The sequence below is a fragment of the Cherax quadricarinatus genome, chromosome 38 (assembly GCF_038502225.1).
Source record: "Cherax quadricarinatus isolate ZL_2023a chromosome 38, ASM3850222v1, whole genome shotgun sequence".
Classification (NCBI taxonomy): domain Eukaryota; kingdom Metazoa; phylum Arthropoda; class Malacostraca; order Decapoda; family Parastacidae; genus Cherax; species Cherax quadricarinatus.
The window spans coordinates 17,409,867-17,432,215 of record NC_091329.1 but is presented as its reverse complement, the minus strand read 5'-3'; the positions used below and the strand labels follow the sequence as shown (position 1 = coordinate 17,432,215).

General features: G+C 40.6%; 1 protein-coding gene across 2 annotated transcripts in view; it reads left to right on the top strand.

Moving 5' to 3' along the window:
- Nucleotides 1-22,349, top strand: part of LOC128693030 (uncharacterized) — a 69,243-nt gene that overhangs the window by 6,451 nt on the left and 40,443 nt on the right. For both annotated transcript variants that reach the window (XM_070092141.1, XM_053782511.2), the window contains exons 3-5: nt 17,977-18,218; nt 19,636-19,826; nt 22,151-22,255. In XM_070092141.1, the coding sequence (XP_069948242.1) occupies nt 17,977-18,218; nt 19,636-19,826; nt 22,151-22,255 (538 nt within the window). The remainder of the gene's footprint in view (nt 1-17,976; nt 18,219-19,635; nt 19,827-22,150; nt 22,256-22,349) is intronic.

Genomic DNA, 22,349 nt, shown 5'->3' with positions numbered 1-22,349 from the left:
CTCCCGGCATTTTAGTCGCCTCTTACAACACGCATGGCTTACGGAGGAAGAATTATGTTCCACTCCCCCATGGAGATAAGAGGAAATAAACAAGAACAAGAACTAGAAAGAAAATAGAAGAATACCCAGAGAGGTGTGTATATATATATATGCTTGTACATGTATGTGTAGTGTGACCTAAGTGTAAGTAGAAGTAGCAAGACATACCTGAAATCTTGCATGTTTATGAGACAGACAAAAGACACCAGTAATCCTACCATCATGTAAAACAATTACAGGTTTTCGTTGTACACTCACTTGGCAGGGCGGTAGTACCTCCCTGGGTGGTTGCTGTTTACCAACCTACTACCTAGGACCAACCTACAGGATACATCTGAAGGAAAACGGGGAACACGATTTTTCAGAACCTTTCACGCATGTGGTAGATTACTAACAGTCTTCAAGATGGAAGTCGACAGATTCCACAGAACAAATCCTGATCAACCAGATCGTGGTGCTTACCGTGGATTGCGGGCGGCGGATACCAATAGCGGTGGACACCAGACCAGGCGGCCTGGTCTGGAACCGAGCCATGGAGGCGGTGACCTCTGGAAGCGACTCCATGTAGGTTAAATTCGGTTGCTTAGGTAGGTTAGGCTGCATGGCTAAATTAGACTGCTTGGTTAGGTCAGATTGCTGGGTTAGTTTATTTAGTTAGGTTCCTAGGCTAGGTTAGGATGCTAGGGTGGGCTAATCTAGGTTCCTAGGTTAGGACTGGTGCAAAATAAAATAAAAAAAAATTGTAACCGAATTTTAGGGTAGTCCAATCTTTCTTAAGAAAACAGAGTCTTATGGCAGGAATGGACATGTCGACGAGCTAATGTATGATGCAACATTGATTTCTAGACGAATCTGATTGTCTCTTATTTCAGTAGACGTTGTCTAACTCCAACGGGTTCAGCGTTCCCCACATAAATTAATAAGCACAAAGAAGTTAAACATACATACGGAAGCACACATACACATATGCATACACAAATACAGACACATACACATACACCACACACACACACACACACACACACACACACTTATGATGAAAGAAAGCAGGAGGAGAAAAAAGCGATTGAAGATATGAAGGTGATAGGCGAGGGGGACATGACCCAGGTGGCAAATTTTCGGAGAATTGGGTGGTTCACAAAGAAAAGGAATCGGCCTCTCAAAGTAATTTTCAAGGCAGAATCAACCCGAACCATGATCCTGCAGGAGAAAGCACGGCTGAGAGGCAAGCAGGAGTTCCGGAGTGTGTACCTCGATCGAGACAGAACACAGGACGAAAGGAAGACAATGAAAGAGAGAGTTCAAAAACGAAAGGAGAAATGGGAGGAAATGAAAAAGGAGAGCAGAATAATCCAGGATCAAATGGAAGGACAAGCGCATGCCCCAGAAACACCTGCAGAAGGACTCCAGCCACGACACCCCCAAGGCAACTGAACAATCCAAACCAACCATCACACACCAATCCCTCTGTTTCCACCCCCCGCACCACAGTTACAGTATTAGAACAGAAGTTGAAGGTTTGGTACACAAATGCAGATGGATTAACGAATAAACATGAGGAATGGCAAGAAAGAATCAATGAGAAGTCCCCAGACATCATAGCAGTTACAGAAACAAAACTCATGGAGACAATAACAGATGCAATCTTCCCACCAGGATACCAGATCATGAGGAAAGATAGAAGGGGCAGGGGGGGAGGTGGGGTTGCTCTGCTCGTAAAAAACAGATGGAAATTCAAGAAAATGGAAGGAATAGATGAGACGGGAGAAAGACTACATAGCAGGTACACTTCAGTCTGGGGAACACAAAGTGGTCATTGCAGTGATGTATAATCCACCACAGAACTGCAGGAGGCCAAGAGAGGAATATGAAGAGAGCAACAGAGCAATGGTGGACACACTTGCTGAGGTGGCAAGAAGAGCTCACTCCAGCAGAGCAAAGTTGCTGGTTATGGGGGATTTCAACCACAGGGAGATTGACTGGGAAAACCTGGAGCCACATGGGGGTCCCGAAACATGGAGAGCCAGGATGTTGGACGTGGTGCTGGAAAACCTCGTGCACTAACATGTTAAGGACACTACCAGAGTGAGAGGGGAGGATGAACCAGCAAGATTGGACCTTGTGTTCACCCTGGGCAGCTCACATATTGAGGACATCAAGTATGAGAGTCCCCTAGGAGCTAGCGACCACGTGGTTCTGTGCTTTGAATACATAGTAGAGCTGCAAGTGGAGAGAATAACAGGAGTTGAATGGGAAAAGCCTGACTATAAAAGAGGGGACTACATAGGGTTGAAGAACTTCCTGCGGGAGGTCCAGTGGGACAGAGAACTGGCAGGAAAGCCAGTAAATGAAATGATGGAATATGTAACAAGAAAATGCAAGGAGGCAGTGGAAAGGTTTATTCCCAAGGGCAACAGTAACAACGGGAAGACCAGAATGAGCCCCTGGTTTACCCGACGGTGTAAGGAGGCAAAAACAAAATGCAATAGAGAATGGAAAAAGTACAGAAGGCAGAGAACACACGAAAATAGGGAGATCAGTCGCAGAGCCAGGAATGAGTACGCACAGGTAAGGAGGGAGGCCCAGCGACATTATGAAAATGACATAGCATCGAGAATCAAGACTGACCCGAAACTGTTGTATAGCCACATCAGGAGGAAGACAACAGTCAAAGACCAGGTGATCAGATTAAGGACAGAAGGTGGAGAACTCACAAGAAATGATCAGGAGGTATGTGAGGAGCTGAACAGGAGATTTAAGGAAGTTTTTACAGTAGAGACAGGAAGGGCTGTGGGAAGACAGCACAGAAGGGAACATCAAGAGGGAATATACCAACAAGTGTTGAATGACATACGAACAACTGAGGAGGAGGTGAAGAAGCTCTTAAGTGACCTTGACACCTCAAAGGCGATGGGACCGGACATCTCCCCATGGGTCCTTAGAGAAGGAGCAGAGATGCTGTGCGTGCCTCTAACCACAATCTTCAACACATCCCTTGAAACTGGGCAACTACCTGAGAAATGGAAGACAGCTAATGTAGTCCCCATATTTAAGAAAGGAAACAGAAACGAGGCACTAAACTACAGACCTGTGTCTCTGACATGTATTGTATGCAAAGTCATGGAGAAGATTATCAGGAGAAGAGTGGTCGAACACCTGGAAAGGAACAAGATTATAAATGAAAACCAGCATGGGTTCATGGAAGGCAAATCTTGTATCACAAACCTCCTGGAGTTTTATGACAAGGTAACAGAAGTAAGACACGAGAGAGAGGGGTGGGTAGATTGCGTTTTCCTAGACTGCAGGAAGGCCTTTGACACAGTTCCCCACAAGAGATTAGTGCAGAAGCTGGAGGATCAGGCGCACGTAAAAGGGAGGGCACTGCAATGGATAAGGGAATACCTGACAGGGAGGCAGCAACGAGTCATGGTACGTGAAGAGGTATCACAGTGGGAGCCTGTTACGAGCGGGGTCCCACAAGGGTCAGTTCTAGGACCAGTGCTATTTTCGATATATGTGAACGACATGATGGAAGGAATAGACTCTGAAGTGTCCCTGTTCGCAGATGACGTGAAGTTGATGAGAAGAATTAAATCGGACGAGGATGAGGCAGGACTGCAAAGAGACCTGGACAGGCTGGACATGTGGTCCAGCAACTGGCTTCTCGAATTCAATCCAGCCAAATGCAAAGTCATGAAGATTGGGGAGGGGCAAAGAAGACCGCAGACAGAGTATAGGCTAGGTGGACAAAGACTACAGACCTCACTCAGGGAGAAAGACCTTGGGGTGACCATAACACCGAGCACATCACCGGAGGCACACATCAACCAAATAACCGCTGCAGCATACGGGCGCCTGGCAAACCTGAGAATAGCGTTCCGATACCTTAATAAGGAATCGTTCAAGACACTGTACACTGTGTATGTTAGGCCCATACTGGAGTATGCAGCACCAGTCTGGAACCCACACCTTGTCAAGCACGTCAAGAAGTTAGAGAAAGTACAAAGGTTTGCAACAAGGCTAGTCCCAGAGCTCATGGGAATGTCGTACGAGGAAAGGTTAAGGGAAATCGGACTGACGACACTGGAGGACAGAAGGGTCAGGGGAGACATAATAACGACATACAAGATACTGCGGGGAATAGACAAGGTGGACAGAGATAGGATGTTCCAGAGAGGGGACACAGGGACAAGGGGTCACAACTGGAAGCTGAAGACTCAGACGAGTCACAGGGACGTTAGGAAGTATTTCTTCAGTCATAGAGTTGTCAGCAAGTGGAATAGCCTAGCAAGTGAAGTAGTGGAGGCAGGAACCATACATAGTTTTAAGAAGAGGTATGACAAAGCTCAGGAAGCAGTGAGAGAGAGGATCCAGTAGCGATCAGTGAAGAGGCGGGGCCAGGAGCTGAGTCTCGACCCCTGCAACCACAATTAGGTGAGTACAATTAGGTGAGTACGTACACACACACACACACACACACACACACACACACACACACACACACACACAGTATATACAGAGAGAGAGAGATGACAGGCATACTTACCATGCCGGTCCTTAATTGGTGCCAACACACACTGGAATATTTCCTTTAATTAACCTTCATGTTTCGTCATCGATTCGTAAACACAAGTCATCGCATCGTAAGAGGCACCTTTTATTTTATGTATACTGATTTTATATATCTTCTCTGCACGTTTTTGCCTTCAAGAAAGGGATCCCATGATAGCATAATGCTGGTGCAGACACATGAAGCAACCCTCTACTTCCTCAGATGAAGCCTCTTTACCTCCCCCTTCCTAGGTACTGCATGATATTTGATATCTGCGAATATAATACACGTTTTTTCTAGATTAGTTTAAAGTAAACGAAGCAAAAATTACCAGTTAATAAATGAAAAATGCCGCTTCAGAATGAATGTTTCTTCTTGAAAAAAAGAGGAATGTTAAGACAATGCGGAAACAAGGGTTAAATTGGGAAGCTCAGAGACAATATTCTAGGTTATTGAGGGCAGTTTTGATCACAGTATTTAAGAGTACTGACAAATTAGATGATGGCAAAGATAATATTTCGACTTAAGGTATCCAGCTTCCAAGAGCTTATATCTGTGACATGCCTGCGTGATTCACATGTTTCGGAGGCCACGTAGGAAGACGATGAAGATGCACTGAAATCTATATACCGTCCTGACAATTCGAGAACTACATTTTCGAAGGTATCACATTGTAATAAAATCCACAGTTCTCTTAGGATGGACTGATCGTCTACTATAAAGAAGAGAGCGAGACAGATAGAAAAATACTATGAGAGAGAGAGAGAGAGAGAAAGTCAAGGAGGGAAGGAGAGAGGAAGGCAGACAGACATGAACAGTAAGACAGACGGAGAGGCAGACACTGCGAGAATCTCTACAAATATTTTCCTCGCAGGAATCAGCTGTAAACCCTCTCTTGATTTTTCTCTACCACTCGTAGATAATTTCATTCCACATTCCTCACAGTCCATACACAGGGAACTGGTGGACAATAAGCTCCCGCACATGCAGAGAATTCAGTATATGTTTGCGTCTCCTCACGTATGTACTCACCTATATGTACTCACAATTTATTGAAGTCTTAGCTCCTGGCCCTGTTCTCAGCTTAGCGCTTGCCAGACTCACTCCTGCCCTGACATATCTAATATTAAATCTATTTCTCAAGTCTGCCTCAACCACTTCTTCATTCAAGTCATTTCATTTCTTGACTACCCTGAGGCTGAAGAAGTGCTACCTGGCATTCTTACGACTCGTCTATGCCTTTAATATTCAACTGTACCCACTTATTTCCCGCCTCTCAGTCTATTCCCGTCTGCCTATCAGTTCCTCTAAGGATTTTATGTTATCATTTCTTCTTTGATTCTTACTTCCTCTAATCTTGTGGTGTAGTTTCAATTTTCTTTCCTGGTGGCTCATACCGCTTATCACTAGAACTAACCTTGTTGAATACTTCTGCACCTTTTCCACTTTCTTAACATGCTTCATCAGGTGTGGATTCAATGTTGTTGCTGCAAACGCCGTGATTGACCCAACGTACGTTGTGCAAATAGTCACGAATGACTCTTAAACCTAGTCTTAGATTTGCCAAACGAGCAATTCAATTCACAGTGCGTTAACCACTCGCCTGAATGGTTAACGCACTGGCCTGTCAGTTGTAGGACTCACTGGCCACGGGTTTAAGCCCCACCCGTTCCATGATTTGTTTGCAATCGCATTGTTAAAGTTTCGTGACTCAAACGAGCAATGGCTATAGAGGTTATTCGGTCGTGTTTCTCCGGCGATATAGTTAACGATATTCTCACTCCCTTTATCTCTTTGAGCGAGGTCTGCAACCTCGTGTGTGTGCACTCTTCACTGGCAGTTCTTGTGTGTGTGTTAGTTACCATTTTGTCCTAGGCACATGTCGATTAGACACTAGGCCTGTAGTATATGCGTTCCTATGTGTGTGTGTGTGTGTGTGTGTGTGTGTGTGTGTGTGTGTGTGTGTGTGTGTGTGTGTGTAACCCTTGTATAAAAACGTGTAATCACGTAGTGTATAAAATAATATAACCTTATATACTTAACATATAACACCTATAAGTTATAATTTATAACGAACAGTTAATTTGTAAAAAAAAAAAAAAACTGACCGAAGTCTTAATGTTCCAAATTAAGTGTAAAATATACTTGAATTATCGTAATATATTTAATTTATTCAAATGTTAAATGTTTTTTCAGTGTGTTTCGTTAAAATGATTACTGTGTCTCTCTAAAAGTATAAATACTGCTTATTCATGGGGTGAAATTTTATATAAAAAATAACATCAGTGAAATATAAGTGAGCTAACTCATGGATATTAACATCAGTGAAGTATAAGTGAGCTAACTCATGGATATTAACATTAGTGAAGTATAAGTGAGCTAACTCATGGATATTAACATTAGTGAAGTATAAGTGAGCTAACTCATGGATATTATTAACATTAGTGAAGTATAAGTGAGCTAACTCATGGATATTATTAACATTAGTGAAGTATAAGTGAGCTAACTCATGGATATTATTAACATTAGTGAAGTATAAGTGAGCTAACTCATGGATATTATTAACATTAGTGAAGTATAAGTGAGCTAACTCATGGATATTATTAACATCAGTTCAAGATATGAAAATTATAAAATAGTTTCTGGCACATTTTATTGGGTTAAAATTAACACACGGGGTATAAATATCATATACAGTGTTCAGTTTAACATTAGTGCAGCATCTCTAGAGTACAAATTTATACAAAATACAAATAACTAATTTGAATGTTGTGAGTGTGACACTAGAGTAATAATTTTAACACACTGTTTAAGAGAATGTTAATTTAACATTTCTCGCAATTAAAGTTCATATCTCTCTGGGTTATAATCATCATCGTTCATTGTATTTTTCCAGTCACAATAGGTGGAGGTGCAGGGGGTTACTAACAGTAGCGGCTCGTCCATAGGAGCTGCAGAGCTGCAGTCCCCCCAGAAGCTTTTAAGTCGTTTATAAAACAATGCATGTTATTAAGTCGTTAATAAAACAATGCAAGTTATTAAGTCGTTTATAAATCACTGTTAGCTACCGATTCATTAACATTGTCTTATAAACTATTAAATTGCTCTTATAGAGCAAAGTTGTTGATGTAAGACAATAAGTTGTCCTTGGAAGATGCCTTCCCTCCAGCGGGTGTTAACCTGTGTTTTAACAGGAGACAAATATTCTCAGAGGACACGGCAGAGTAAACCTTCATTTAATGCCAAACTGTGTCCCACTTTTATCAGTCAACACATTATAAAGTGAGGAGGTAAAGGTATGTGATGTCAGGTAATAGGTGACAGAATTACGGTGTTAGGTTGGTGGGTCACCCGTACAGTGTGCTTTCGATGGCTCTAGATATCGGGACCTTTAATGCCTCTTAACTCTGTTTGTGCATATAATATATATATATATATATATAAATATATATATATATATATATATATATATATATATATATATATAGATAATGTCGTGCCGAATATGTAAAACTGGTCAGTTAGCAAGAACTCATATTTAAAATTAAGTCCTTTCTAAAATTTTCTCTTATACGTTTAAAGATATATTTTTTCATTAATGTTCATGTAAAAATTATAATTTTGCACCAAAAGGAACTTAGAAAACTTACCTAACCTTATTATAACAAGCGCAATTTATTTTAGCCTAACCCAACTAAATATATTTTAGATTTGTTTACAATAATTTAATACTAAACAAACACAGTGAAATATGTTTTTTTCGTTAGGTTCAGAATGATTTTGGCGAAATTATTGCATACACAAATTTTCAATTGTCCTATATGGCAAGATGAGTGTTGCTATTTAAGCCAAGATCGCAAGTTCTGCCTATTCGGCACGACATTATATATATATATATATATATATATATATATATATATATATATATATATATATATATATATAATAGGATAGGAGAATAGGATAGCAGATGAACAAGGAGGCTTTAGGAAAGGTAGGGGGTGTGTGGACCAGGTGTTTACAGTGAAACATATAAGTGAACAGTATTTAGATAAGGCTAAAGAGGTCTTTGTGGCATTTATGGATTTGGAAAAGGCGTATGACAGGGTGGATAGGGGGGCAATGTGGCAGATGTTGCAAGTGTATGGTGTAGGAGGTAGGTTACTGAAAGCAGTGAAGAGTTTTTACGAGGATAGTGAGGCTCAAGTTAGAGTATGTAGGAAAGAGGGAAATTTTTTCCCAGTAAAAGTAGGCCTTAGACAAGGATGTGTGATGTCACCGTGGTTGTTTAATATATTTATAGATGGGGTTGTAAGAGAAGTAAATGCGAGGGTCTTGGCAAGAGGCGTGGAGTTAAAAGATAAAGAATCACACACAAAGTGGGAGTTGTCACAGCTGCTCTTTGCTGATGACACTGTGCTCTTGGGAGATTCTGAAGAGAAGTTGCAGAGATTGGTGGATGAATTTGGTAGGGTGTGCAAAAGAAGAAAATTAAAGGTGAATACAGGAAAGAGTAAGGTTATGAGGATAACAAAAAGATTAGGTGATGAAAGATTGAATATCAGATTGGAGGGAGAGAGTATGGAGGAGGTGAACGTATTCAGATATTTGGGAGTGGACGTGTCAGCGGATGGGTCTATGAAAGATGAGGTGAATCATAGAATTGATGAGAGAAAAAGAGTGAGTGGTGCACTTAGGAGTCTGTGGAGACAAAGAACTTTGTCCTTGGAGGCAAAGAGGGGAATGTATGAGAGTATAGTTTTACCAACGCTCTTATATGGGTGTGAAGCGTGGGTGATGAATGTTGCAGCGAGGAGAAGGCTGGAGGCAGTGGAGATGTCGTGTCTGAGGGCAATGTGTGGTGTGAATATAATGCAGAGAATTCGTAGTTTGGAAGTTAGGAGGAGGTGCGGGATTACCAAAACTGTTGTCCAGAGGGCGGAGGAAGGGTTGTTGAGGTGGTTCGGGCATGTAGAGAGAATGGAGCGATACAGAATGACTTCAAGAGTGTATCAGTCTGTAGTGGAAGGAAGGCGGGGTAGGGGTCGGCCTAGGAAGTGTTGGAGGGAGGGGGTAAAGGAGGTTTTGTGTGCGAGGGGCTTGGACTTCCAGCAGGCATGCGTGAGCGTGTTTGATAGGAGTGAATGGAGACAAATGGTTTTTAATACTTGACGTGCTGTTGGAGTGTGAGCAAAGTAACATTTATGAAGGGATTCAGGGAAACCGGCAGGCCGGACTTGAGTCCTGGAGATGGGAAGTACAGTGCCTGCACTCTGAAGGAGGGGTGTTAATGTTGCAGTTTAAAAACTGTAGTGTAAAGCACCCTTCTGGCAAGACAGTGATGGAGTGAATGATGGTGAAAGTTTTTCTTTTTCGGGCCACCCTGCCTTGGTGGGAATCGGCCAGTGTGATAATAAAAAAAAAAAAAAAATAATATATATATATATATATATATATATATATATATATATATATATATATATATATATATATATCGTGCCGAATAGGTAAAACTTGTGATTTTGGCTTAAATGGCAACTCTCTTCTTGCCGAATAAGGCAAGCGAAAATTTATGTATGCAATTTCGCAAAAAATCATTCTGAACCTAACGATGAAAAATATACTCCATTGTGTTTGTTTATTATTAAATTATTGTAAACTTATCTAAAATGTATTTATCTGGATTAGGCTAAATTTAATTGCGCTTGTTATAATAAGGTTAGGTTAGTTTTCAAATGGTTCTCTTGGTACAAAATTATTAATTTTTACGTTAACATAAAAAAATATATCTTTAAATGCATAAGAGAAAATTTTAGAACTTAATTTTAAATGAGTTCTTGCTAATTGACCAATTTTACCTAATCGGCACGACATATATATATACTCACAAATAAAATATCTAAAGTTCATTCATAGGCACGTGATTTATTAAAATTAAACAGTATAATTACAGAAGATAGGATGATGAACCCAACTGTGGATTAGAGCTTTAATTTGGCTTGCTTGAATTTCCTTATGATGGATGAGTGTCCTTATGATGGATGAGTGTCCTTATGATGGATGAGTGTCCTTATGATGGATGAGTGTCCTTATGATGGATGAATGTCCTTATGATGGATGAGTGTCCTTATGATGGATGAGTGTCCTTATGATGGATGAGTGTCCTTATGATGGATGAGTGTCCTTATGATGGATGAGTGTCCTTATGATGGATGAGTGTCCTTATGATGGATGAGTGTCCTTATGATGGATGAGTGTCCTTATGATGGATGAATGTCCTTATGATGGTTGAATGTCCTTATGATGGATGAAAGTCCTTATGATGGATGAATGTCCTTATGATGGATGAGTGTCCTTATGATGGATGAATGTCCTTATGATGGATGAAAGTCCTTATGATGGATGAATGTCCTTATGATGGATGAATGTCCTTATGATGGATGAATGTCCTTATGATGGATGAATGTCCTTATGATGGATGAATGTCCTTATGATGGATGAGTGTCCTTATGATGGATGAATGTCCTTATGATGGATGAGTGTCCTTATGATGGATGAATGTATACCAAATGCAAGTTAGTTGATAAAGAAACTGGTAACCTAATATTTGCTGTCTCTTGTGGTATAAAAACTATATTTTAGCTATCCACATAGCTAGAACAAGTGTGGATCTTTCAAAATTTTGCACTTGTACATATTAGTAGTGTTCTCTTTAAATAATAGATGCAGCAAGAAAATATACGAGTTTCTTGGCAGTATATAGAAGTAGAATATGGATTTGAGTGAAGAGGGTGGGAAGGCAAATAACCCAAGAGGCTTTTAAATACGACAAGCAAGAGCACACGTTTGTCTTCCTAAGTACTGCAGCCTCATCTGTGTAACTAGTGCAGAAGTTGAATCATGAACATTGAAACCTCACAATGAGCAAGGAAAGTCATCCTATCCACGAAATCACTTCTGATAGACTTTCCCAGCATGATACTTAACACCTTTGTGGTCACCTGGGATCATTAAAGGTTGGGGTGGTGAGGCTATGGGTTCTGTCCCCCCACCCTCCAGCCAAGTACCCAGCTTAGGTTACATATTCACCCTACACTGAACTCTTCCCACTCCCCGAGCATCCCTGTACCCAAGAGGTTTCTAGCCTGGAACAGATTTTCCAGTAAACTGAGATCTAGGGAATAGCTACTACTGTCCTAATTGTGTTGTATGGGGTGCATGAGGCTTCACGGTAGGGGTAGGAAGATACCTGGATGTTGCTGTAAAGCTCTTGACTACCCTCTCCTTCTTTGGATCAAACACTTTTTCCTGCCATTTTCTCCGCACTATATGATACTGAAGCGTTTAATGCGGCATGCTTCGAGGAGTGCAATTAGCGGATGTTACTGGTAGCTGCAGATAAGTGTCCTGTAGCTCGATTGCTAGTGCACTCAGATCACACTTTGAGGTCCGTGATTCGATCCCCGGTGCGGGTGGAAATATTAGGAATACCTGCTGCTGTCCCTGTTCACCTATCGGTAAAATAGGTACCTGGGTGTTAGTCGACTGGTGTGGGTCACATCCTTGGGAGAAAATTGACCTAATTTCCCCAAAATGCTCTGTATGACCAGGTGCTTTATACACAGTAGTAAGTCACAGATGTCAGCTGTGGGATTTGGCCACTAGCTACCATCAATCTTTGTTTATTAAATTATTGTTTATTATTGAAATATTGTAAACTTATATAAAATATATTTAGTTGGATTAGGCTAAATTAAATTGCGCTTGTTATAATAAGGCTAGGTGAGTTTCCTAAGGTTCTTTTGGTACAAAATTATTAATTCATATATTAACATAAATTAAAAAATAAATCTTTAAATGTATAAGAGAAATTTTAGAAAGGACTTAATCTTTAATGAGTTCATGGTAATTGACAGACAACAAGCGCCTAATGTCGTTAGGAGGAACTTGTTAAGTTCCTCACATTCGGGTTGTGGTGTTTACGTTGGGTTGCGCGATGCCAGCACTAGTAGCCTAACTGACCAGGTCTGTGACCGAGCCTGGGGAGAAATGACACCATGTTGTTGACTACAGGTAGACACAACTCTTAACATGCACCCACAAAATCTACCAGATATGAACCAACCTCACTGCTGTTACTACGGCTGCTAGAACCATTGCTGCTGCTGTATGCACTGTTATTACTGTCGCCAGTACTTTCCTAATATTCCTAGCTCTGTTACCATTACTGATGCTGCTGGTGACACTGTTATTCCTGTCGTTACTACTGCTTATGTTTATACTGCTGCTGCTAATGTTGATGTTACTTCTGCCACTGTTACTACTGCTGCTACTGTTACTGCTGCCGCTGGCGAGGGTATTATAACCGCTCACGTTACCGCCGGAGGCTGGGCGACGCACACAATAAAGACGTGGAACAAGTGAGGCGGAAGATTCGCTGTGGCACCTCAATCACCTGATCCGCGGCCCAGGCGAACCTAAACTCCTCCGAGAGACGTGGGAACTTCTTGAAGGACGGAGGCGATCCCGCAGGGAGTAGAGGTGTCACGGGATATAGTTGCCTGTGAAGGCGGTGTAGGGGGACAAGGGAACGCGGTAAATGGAGATGATGTAAGGGCCGGAGATAGTTTTCCTTAGCTAATGTTTACGTACATGCAGCATAATCAATTAAGGATCTAGTATGAAATAAGTATATCATTGACATTACTCGTACGTTTTCATAAAAGCTGGATTGTAGTCAGCAACAGCTCTAAGATAATTTAGCCAATCTTAGCATTTTTTTATGTTATAGTGAGAAAAGCGGCATAATAGTTATCCTCATTTTCGGTTCTTCATAAAACCATATAGTTGATGTCTGTTTCTATAACATTATATATAGAGCATCATTCTTTCAAATGTATCGGGTTGTTCCATGGGGATAAGTACAATGAAAAAACAGGCACAATGAGACTGAATAATCTTAGTGTAGCTAAGATTATACAGGTTCATCATACAGGTTATCAGTAACTTGCCTTAACATCATGAAGATATCGTAAGTAATAACATTCTCTCCACAGGTTGATGATAGACGTCCATTTAATGCCTAACTTTGTAACACGGGCAGCCACTATCCTAAATATTTTGGTTCGCCTAGTAAATCATTTTCTGCTGAGTGAAACTCATGCTAGGGATGTTTTGTCACAATTATTAAGTCATAACGTTTCGAGTGGAAAAAGGACGAGCAATATTACCATTGTTTTATATATAAGTCATATTACAAATATTTTACTTACCAGCGATATTACTGTAATGGATTTAAACTAGATAAGTTTAGATTTAGAAAGGACACAGGAAAGTATTGGTTTGGAAATAGGGTAGTTGATGAGTGGAACAGTCTACCTAGTCGGGTTATTGAGGCTGGGACTTTGAGTAGTTTCAAATTTAGGTTGGATAAGTACATGAGTGGGAGGGGTTGGATTTGAGTGGGACTTGCACATCAGAGCTTATTTCTTGGGTAGCATTGAAAATTGGGTTGGGCAAATGTTTTGTTAGTGGGATGAATTGTAAAGGACCTGCCTAGTATGGGCCAACAGGCCTGCTGCAGTGTTCCTCCTTTCTTATGTTCTTATATTATTTATACTTTTCAAGGATAGACCGTGAGAGGCAGATCTTAAATATATTAACAAATTGTTCTGATTCCCTTACCTAAGCTTAAGCTTTCTTTTTGTGTTAGTGCAGTTGGAACGCTCAGTTTCGGGACCGCGGTTCGCGTCTCCCGTCCATTTTTCTGTTTATTCATTTAAATATTTTATTAATTAAATATTTTATTTTTTTTTATTAACACATCAGCTGTTTCCCGCCAAGGTAGAGTGGCCCGAAAAAGAAAAAACTTTGTGTATGCAATAATTTCGCAAAAATCATTCTGAACCTAACGAAAAAAAATATAATTCCTTGTGTTTGTTTTCATTAAATTATTGTAAACTTATCTAAAATATATTTAGTTGGATTAAGCTAAATTAAATTTAGCTCGTTATAAGGAGGTTAGGTAAGTTTTCTAAGGTTCTCGTGTTACAAAATTATTAGTTTTTACATTAAAACAAATGAAAAAATGTATATCTTTAAACATATAAGAGAATATTTTAGAAAGGACTTAATTTTAAATGCGTTCTTGCTGACTAATTTTACCAATTCGGCACGACATATATATATATATATATATATATATATATATATATATATATATATATATATATATATATATATATATATATATATTTATCTCATAGTCCACAGTAGGATTAGAACCTGTACACAGTCAAAATACATAGTACTTCAGCCATTCACCGAAATCCCAGAATTTCGCCTGTTTCCGAACTGTTCAGTGTATATATATATATATATATATATATATATATATATATATATATATATATATATATATATATATATATATATATATTAATGTAGGTAAGACACAAAGGCAACAGTTAGGCAACTTTATTCCGAAACGTTTCGCCTACACAGTAGGCTTCTTCAGTCGAGTACAGAAAAGTTGATAGAAGCAGAAGATACTTGAAGACGATGTAATCAGTCCATCACCCTTAAAGTTTTGAGGTGGTCAGTCCCTCAGTCTGGAGAAGAGCATTGTTCCATAGTATGAAACGATATCGTTTCATACTATGGAACAATGCTCTTCTCCAGACTGAGGGACTGACCACCTCAAAACTTTAAGGGTGATGGACTGATTACATCGTCTTCAAGTATCTTCTGCTTCTATCAACTTTTCTGTACTCGACTGAAGAAGCCTACTGTGTAGGCGAAACGTTTCATATTAAAGATACCTAACTGTTGCATATGTGTCTTACCTAACAACCTGTCGGTATTTTATACCATTTTAACGGAATAAAGTTGCCTAACTGTTGCCTATGTGTCTTACCTACCAACCTGTCGGTATTGTATACCATTTTGATGTTCATATATTAATGTATATATATAATGCGAGTATAGAGACCTGATCTTGTCTATTAATCTTAACTACAGCAGTAAACAACCATTGCTTATAATACTGGTAATGCCCAGACTGGGACAACTTGGCCTGGGGAGTTACATCAGTGACCTTCCAAGCTAGCCTACTCTCGAAAGGACGTGAAAGGGGAAAGGTTTACCGGTAAATCCAAGAAAAACCCGCACCTCTCATGCAGAAACCTACACCAGCATGGCTAAGGGAGGGGGCTACTAGCAAGCTGCTAGCTCACTGATTTTCACTACTCCTCACTTGCATCCCAAAATTCGTCTCGAGCGTAGTGACCAATTAAGGTTTTCTAATATTTTTACCTAATAATTTAGTAGCTTTATAGCCAATAATCTGCTTGACATGACAGTAATTACTAATCGCTTCGTGTTCATATTGCTGAAGACGTCTCTTACTTCACAAAACCAATATGATACAAGTAAAATATGCATATACACAGAGATGCTTAATAATGAACGAATAAGTATTTATTTCTACTCCTGAAATATCCCAGTTTCGAATATTTCAGACTGACAGGGATAAATGCATATATAATGAAAAAATAATATTCAAAGTTTTTATGGCTTAGGTTCTTAAGCATCACTCATGACACTAGACCTCACTGTAACTTATTGACCTCTTTTTTTAATTATTACTGTTATAATTATTACTGTTGTGGCAAAGTGTATGGTAGAGTTATTATTGAAAGAATTAAGAGTAACACGGAGAACAGGATAGCAGATGAACAAGGAGGCTTTAGGAAAGGTAGGGGGGGTGTGGACCAGGTGTTTACAGTGAAATATATAAGTGAACAGTATTTAGATAAGGCTAAAGAGGTCTTTGTGGCATTTATGGATTTGGAAAAGGCGTATGACAGGGTGGATAGGGGGGCAATGTGGCAGATGTTGCAGGTGTATGGTGTAGGAGGTAGGTTACTGAAAGCAGTGAAGAGTTTTTACGAGGATAGTGAGGCTCAAGTTAGAGTATGTAGGAAAGAGGGAAATTATTTCCCAGTAAAAGTAGGCCTTAGACAAGGATGTGTGATGTCACCGTGGTTGTTTAATATATTTATAGATGGGGTTGTAAGAGAAGTAAATGCGAGGGTCTTGGCAAGAGGCGTGGAGTTAAAAGATAAAGAATCACGCATAAAGTGGGAGTTGTCACAGTTGCTCTTTGCTGATGACACTGTGCTCTTGGGAGATTCTGAAGAGAAGTTGCAGAGATTGGTGGATGAATTTGGTAGGGTGTGCAAAAGAAGAAAATTGAAAGTGAATACAGGAAAGAGTAAGGTTATGAGGATAACAAAAAGATTAGGTGATGAAAGATTGGATATCAGATTGGAGGGAGAGAGTATGGAGGAGGTGAATGTATTCAGATATTTGGGAGTGGACGTGTCAGCGGATGGGTCTATGAAAGATGAGGTGAATCATAGAATTGATGAGGGGAAAAGGGTGAGTGGTGCACTTAGGAGTCTGTGGAGAGACAGAACTTTGTCCTTGGAGGCAAAGAGGGGAATGTATGAGAGTATAGTTTTACCAACGCTCTTATATGGGTGTGAAGCATGGGTGATGAATGTTGCAGCGAGGAGAAGGCTGGAGGCAGTGGAGATGTCATGTCTGAGGGCAATGTGTGGTGTGAATATAATGCAGAGAATTCGTAGTTTGGAAGTTAGGAGGAGGTGCGGGATTACCAAAACTGTTGTCCAGGGGGCTGAGGAAGGGTTGTTGAGGTGGTTCGGACATGTAGAGAGAATGGAGCGAAACAGAATGACTTCAAGAGTGTATCAGTCTGTAGTGGAAGGAAGGCGGGGTAGGGGTCGGCCTACGAAAGGTTGGAGGGAGGGGGTAAAGGAGGTTTTGTGTGCGAGGGGCTTGGACTTCCAGCAGGCGTGCGTGAGCGTGTTTGATAGGAGTGAATGGAGACGAATGGTTTTTAATACTTGACGTGCTGTTGGAGTGTGAGCAAAGTAACATTTATGAAGGGGTTCAGGGAAACCGGCAGGCCGGACTTGAGTCCTGGAGATGGGAAGTGCAGTGCCTGCACTCTGAAGGAGGGGTGTTAATGTTGCAGTTTAAAAACTGTAGTGTAAAGCACCCTTCTGGCAAGACAGTGATGGAGTGAACGATGGTGAAAGTTTTTCTTTTTCGGGCCACCCTGCCTTGGTGGGAATCGGCCAGTGTGATGATAAAAAAAATAATAATACTGTTATTAATAGTGTTATTTATTGGGAAGCGTTAAATCCATAGGGGATCACAGCAGTGTCTTGGGAAATGGGAAGCGATCAGTTTCGATCCAAGGAAAAGGAGGGTACATCCAATTCTTTGGATCAAGAGCCCTTCACCGGACTCTGCTGGGCCGTTTTTTCATGCTACATATTTTTTGGGACGATCCACAGCCTCGCTACAACTGGGGTTGCTACGACCGCTGGAGTAGTCGTCCTCTCGGAGTCTCAGTGACGACTACCACGAACAGCAGCAGCAGCAGCAGCAGCAGCAGCGGCTCCAACACGAGTAGTGGTGGTGTTTTGAGGCAGTGTAACTGGGTGAGGTTCCTTACCGTGTGGCCCTGCTATACGCCACACGTCAACATGGTGGCCACCCTCCCAGCCCCCAACACCATCACTTTCACCATCACCAGGTGGGTAACACCATCAGCATCACCATCCAGGGCAACCTCAGCCCCCATCATCTGCTAGCTTCTCCAGCTCCCAAAAATAACACTACTCTTTAGCACCGTTCTCACCACAATTAACACCACCACTGTCATAGTCATGATCACTACTATCATCACGCTCATTATTTCCACCTTTACTACCACCATTAGTCATCACCACCACCCCCACCACTAACTACCATTACAGTATTACTACCAAGACCACAATCATCACTACCACTACCACCATCAGTAATTATCGTATCCACTACCAATATAATGATTATTTCCACCATTACAGTCGCTTCTACTACCACTACTTTTACCATTATAATCATTACCACTGTCACCAACACTACCATCATCAAGGTCTTTATCACTGTTTCTATCACCATTACAATCGCTGTCACCATTATCCTCACTGTCACCTCCACTGTTATTTCATCACATCCTGTGGTATATTATTACCCCATTACTTAAGTATAATTGTACCAAAATATATTAGGTTTACATGAAAGAAATTAATAAATATTAATAGGGTGGAAGCGCTTAACCCATAAGGTCATACAGCGTCTGGATAATAGGCAGGAAGACAGGTACTCATATTTGATCGAAGTAGAAAGGTTTCCAATTTTTTGGAACAAGACCCCTTCTCCAGTATTAAAGCCAATTCCCTCCCACGAGAGGTTTAAGACCCTGGCTTTTGTTAGGAATTTCCAGCGATCCCCTACTTGGGACGTTGTAGATTTGAGGGTCATTTGGAATGTGATATCTGCGTAGTACTTCTCGCAAGACAGCTGTTGAGTGGATGATGCAAATGTGTTTTTTGGGGAGGAGGAGGAGGGAGGGAGGGGGAGGTCACCCTTCTTCAGTGAGAGACTGTTGGTGTACTAAAAACATTAGCAGTACAGTGGAGGGATCTGTGTTTGAACGCAGACCGGGAAATTCAACTCTTCGATTACCCCAATAAATTATTACTCAGTACAAGTTCTCAGCACGTGTTAGTTAAATATAATGTGGATTATGTTGTATAGATTCTTTCCGCTTAAGTCAAGCACCAGCTGAGTTTCTGGCATACCATTCACCAGTTACTCTTGGAGCCCCAGTGTAAGCAACTACTTGGAAATCCCCCCCGTCCCTAAAACTTCAGCTTCAGTATGTGTGTGTGTGTTTGTTTTATCAAGAATCATCACATATTTTTGTGCCCTGAACCCTGTTTCTAAACGCCTATTTTGTAGCCGGTGCCCTTGTTTGTGGGGGAATCTCTTCATTGCGGAGGCCTTTCTTTGTGGAATTTCCGAGGAAAGAACCCCAGTTTTTCCCCTCCCCTTTCTATTTTAATCCGGCACTTAAAAACAAATAATTATATTTAGCATTAAACATAAATTGATTGTTGTTCCAGGCAGCTACCGTCAGATGTAGAAGTGATAGCCTTCTTCTTACCCACGGATGAGATGCTCCTTCCACCTCCCTACTCGACCATATCTCTCTGCCCTTCATATGTGACCAGTCAACACCCTTTCGTGGTTGAGCTCTCCAGCATTGCTCCAGCACCCAAACCCACTGATGCCTCCAGATTTACTGCTGCCGAAGGTAAGGTATTGTAGTATGTGTGCACTCGCTTGTTTATGGTTACCTCTTACCACTTGTCAGATTTACTCTTTTCTAGCTTTGTGGGCGTTCTCATACCTGTTCTTTAAACAACATATTGGCGCTGCCTACACCACTTGGTCGTCATGCTAACTCCACTTCGTGACGATCCTGTGACTGAACATTGACTTCCTGACATTACTGTGAATATCAGGAAAATTAAATATTTTTTCTTATAGGATTGTAGAGAATTTTAAATTGATTTTTTTTTGTTTTATGGCATTTTTAAATTTAACACAGACTTTTCAGTTCTTGGAACATTTTCAGAAGAGTATTGTATTTGGTATGGTTTGTATGCAATCGTGTCATTACGATTTCGTGAGTCAGTTCTAAATTTTTGTTTATTACTCGAGAAAGCCTTATTCGAAGGGCTTCAAATTTCAAGCATTGGTGTATTGCACCTGGGGGCAAGATTCAGTAGGACTGTTTGCATGCATGGGTGCACAATAGACAATGTGACAAAGGCGATTCCCAGATTGTGTTTGCGTTTCGTAAGACACTGTGTCTGACTTTACTGGGATATTTTAGATTAGATCTCCATAATTTACTTTTATGTTCCTATAATAGCTGTGTGTCCTCAAGACAGTTGTAAAAAAAAATATTGTTCCTAAAGCTTAAATAAAATTCCCTTATTTATTTTCTTCCTTACTGAATTACTTAATTATCTTCAAGACAAATTTGGAATGATTTTTGCTTATACAAGTTCCAATTTGTTTTTTACCTGGAAGAAAGTGGGAATATTGAAATTCTCATTTTTTTTAGATAATTTCCGAGTATCGCTCCCGATTATCCTCTACCCATCAACGCTAAAAACTTGATAATGCAACTTCTAAGCTTCTTTAAGCTGAATATAAAATGATTATTTTGGGACATTAATCTCTGAGATAACAGAAGAGAATAACCCTTCAAATCTGTGTTTTAGTGGAAGGTCTGAGTTACATTTAGGATGTGTTATTTTTATTGAAGAAAATTGGATATTAGTTGCTATAAGAACATAAGAAAGAAGGAACACTGCAACAGGCCTACTGACCCATGCGGAGCAGGTCCATGTCCCCCATCCCCGGATTAGACCAATGACCCCTCCCCTGGATTAGCCCAATGACCCACCCAGTCTGATCATCTCCACTTAAGGATGGAGCACTGTACCAGACCCAGCAGCACAAGCTAGTCAGGTCCAACTCACACCCACCCACACCCACTCATGTATTTATCTAACCTATTTTTAAAACTACACAACGTTTTAGCCTGAATAACTATACTCGGGAGTTTGTTCCACTCATCCACAACTCTATTACCAAACCAGTGCTTTCCTATATCCTTTCTGAATCTGACTAGCTTCAAATCCTCACTGCTAATATTTAACGGCATTACAAATTTAAGCCGTAGTCTTCACGGTTCCAGTAGCACTGAGATAGGCTCGTCTGAGGTTATAAACTATACCTGGAGTATACCTTGAGAGGGTTTCGGGGATCAACGCCCCCGCGGCCCGGTCTCAAGTCAGGCTTCGTGGTGGATCAGTGTCTGATCAACCAGGCTGTTACTGCTGGCCGCACGCAAACTGACATGACAACCACAGCCTGAGGGGATAAATTTCTCGGGTCGCACAGCGACTGGAATGCATCTAGTTTCTTGTGGAAAAATATACCTGTGTATAATTCAGGACATTTATTAGAGGAAATATTTCGCCAAGAGTGACTTCGTCAATCTGAATAAGTCACTCGTGACGAGACGTTTCCTCTAATAAATGTCCTGAACTGAACGTGTCTTTTTTCTCACATCTTGTTAGTATCACCAGACCATTTTTCATCTAGTTTCTTGTTGAGTTTACAAATATTAGCCATAAATAGTGTTCCCCTCTCGTGTGAATTTCCACTGCTGAAAGTTACAAATTTTATTCAGAAAACGTATTTCATTATCTTGTAACATTTTCTTCCCCACTGTTGTTATTCTTCCTCATTTCCAGCGATGAATAATGCACCTCTCAAGCTCATGCCAAATATAATAGAATAAAGAATTACTAACTGATGACTGGAGATAATATTTAGATTTCAATTCCATCACTTTCGCTATTCCGTGTGACATTTAAGCAAATTATCTAATAAAATAAATGGATGGAGTTTTAAGCACTTGCGCTAAATTACGAGATCACGAAAAGAAAAATTTACAGTGAGTTTACTGTGAAACGGAAGACTGGGGAAGGCAAACTTTCAGTAACAGAATGCTGAAGTTTGCGTCGCTGGGATTAACTTTTGCGTCTATATTTCAAGGAACGGTGTTGAGTTCGAGCAGCCTAAAGCAGGAGGCGAGGAGCTGCCCGAGTCTGCTGGTAGCCACCGCCCTCTACCGCAGGGCAGTAGAGGTCCTCATGCAGGGTGAGTCAGACTGCCTTCCATACTAACTCTTTCCCTGTGTCCATAAGCTGTACAGAGACATATTTACATTACAAAAAAATAATACATGTTCGTA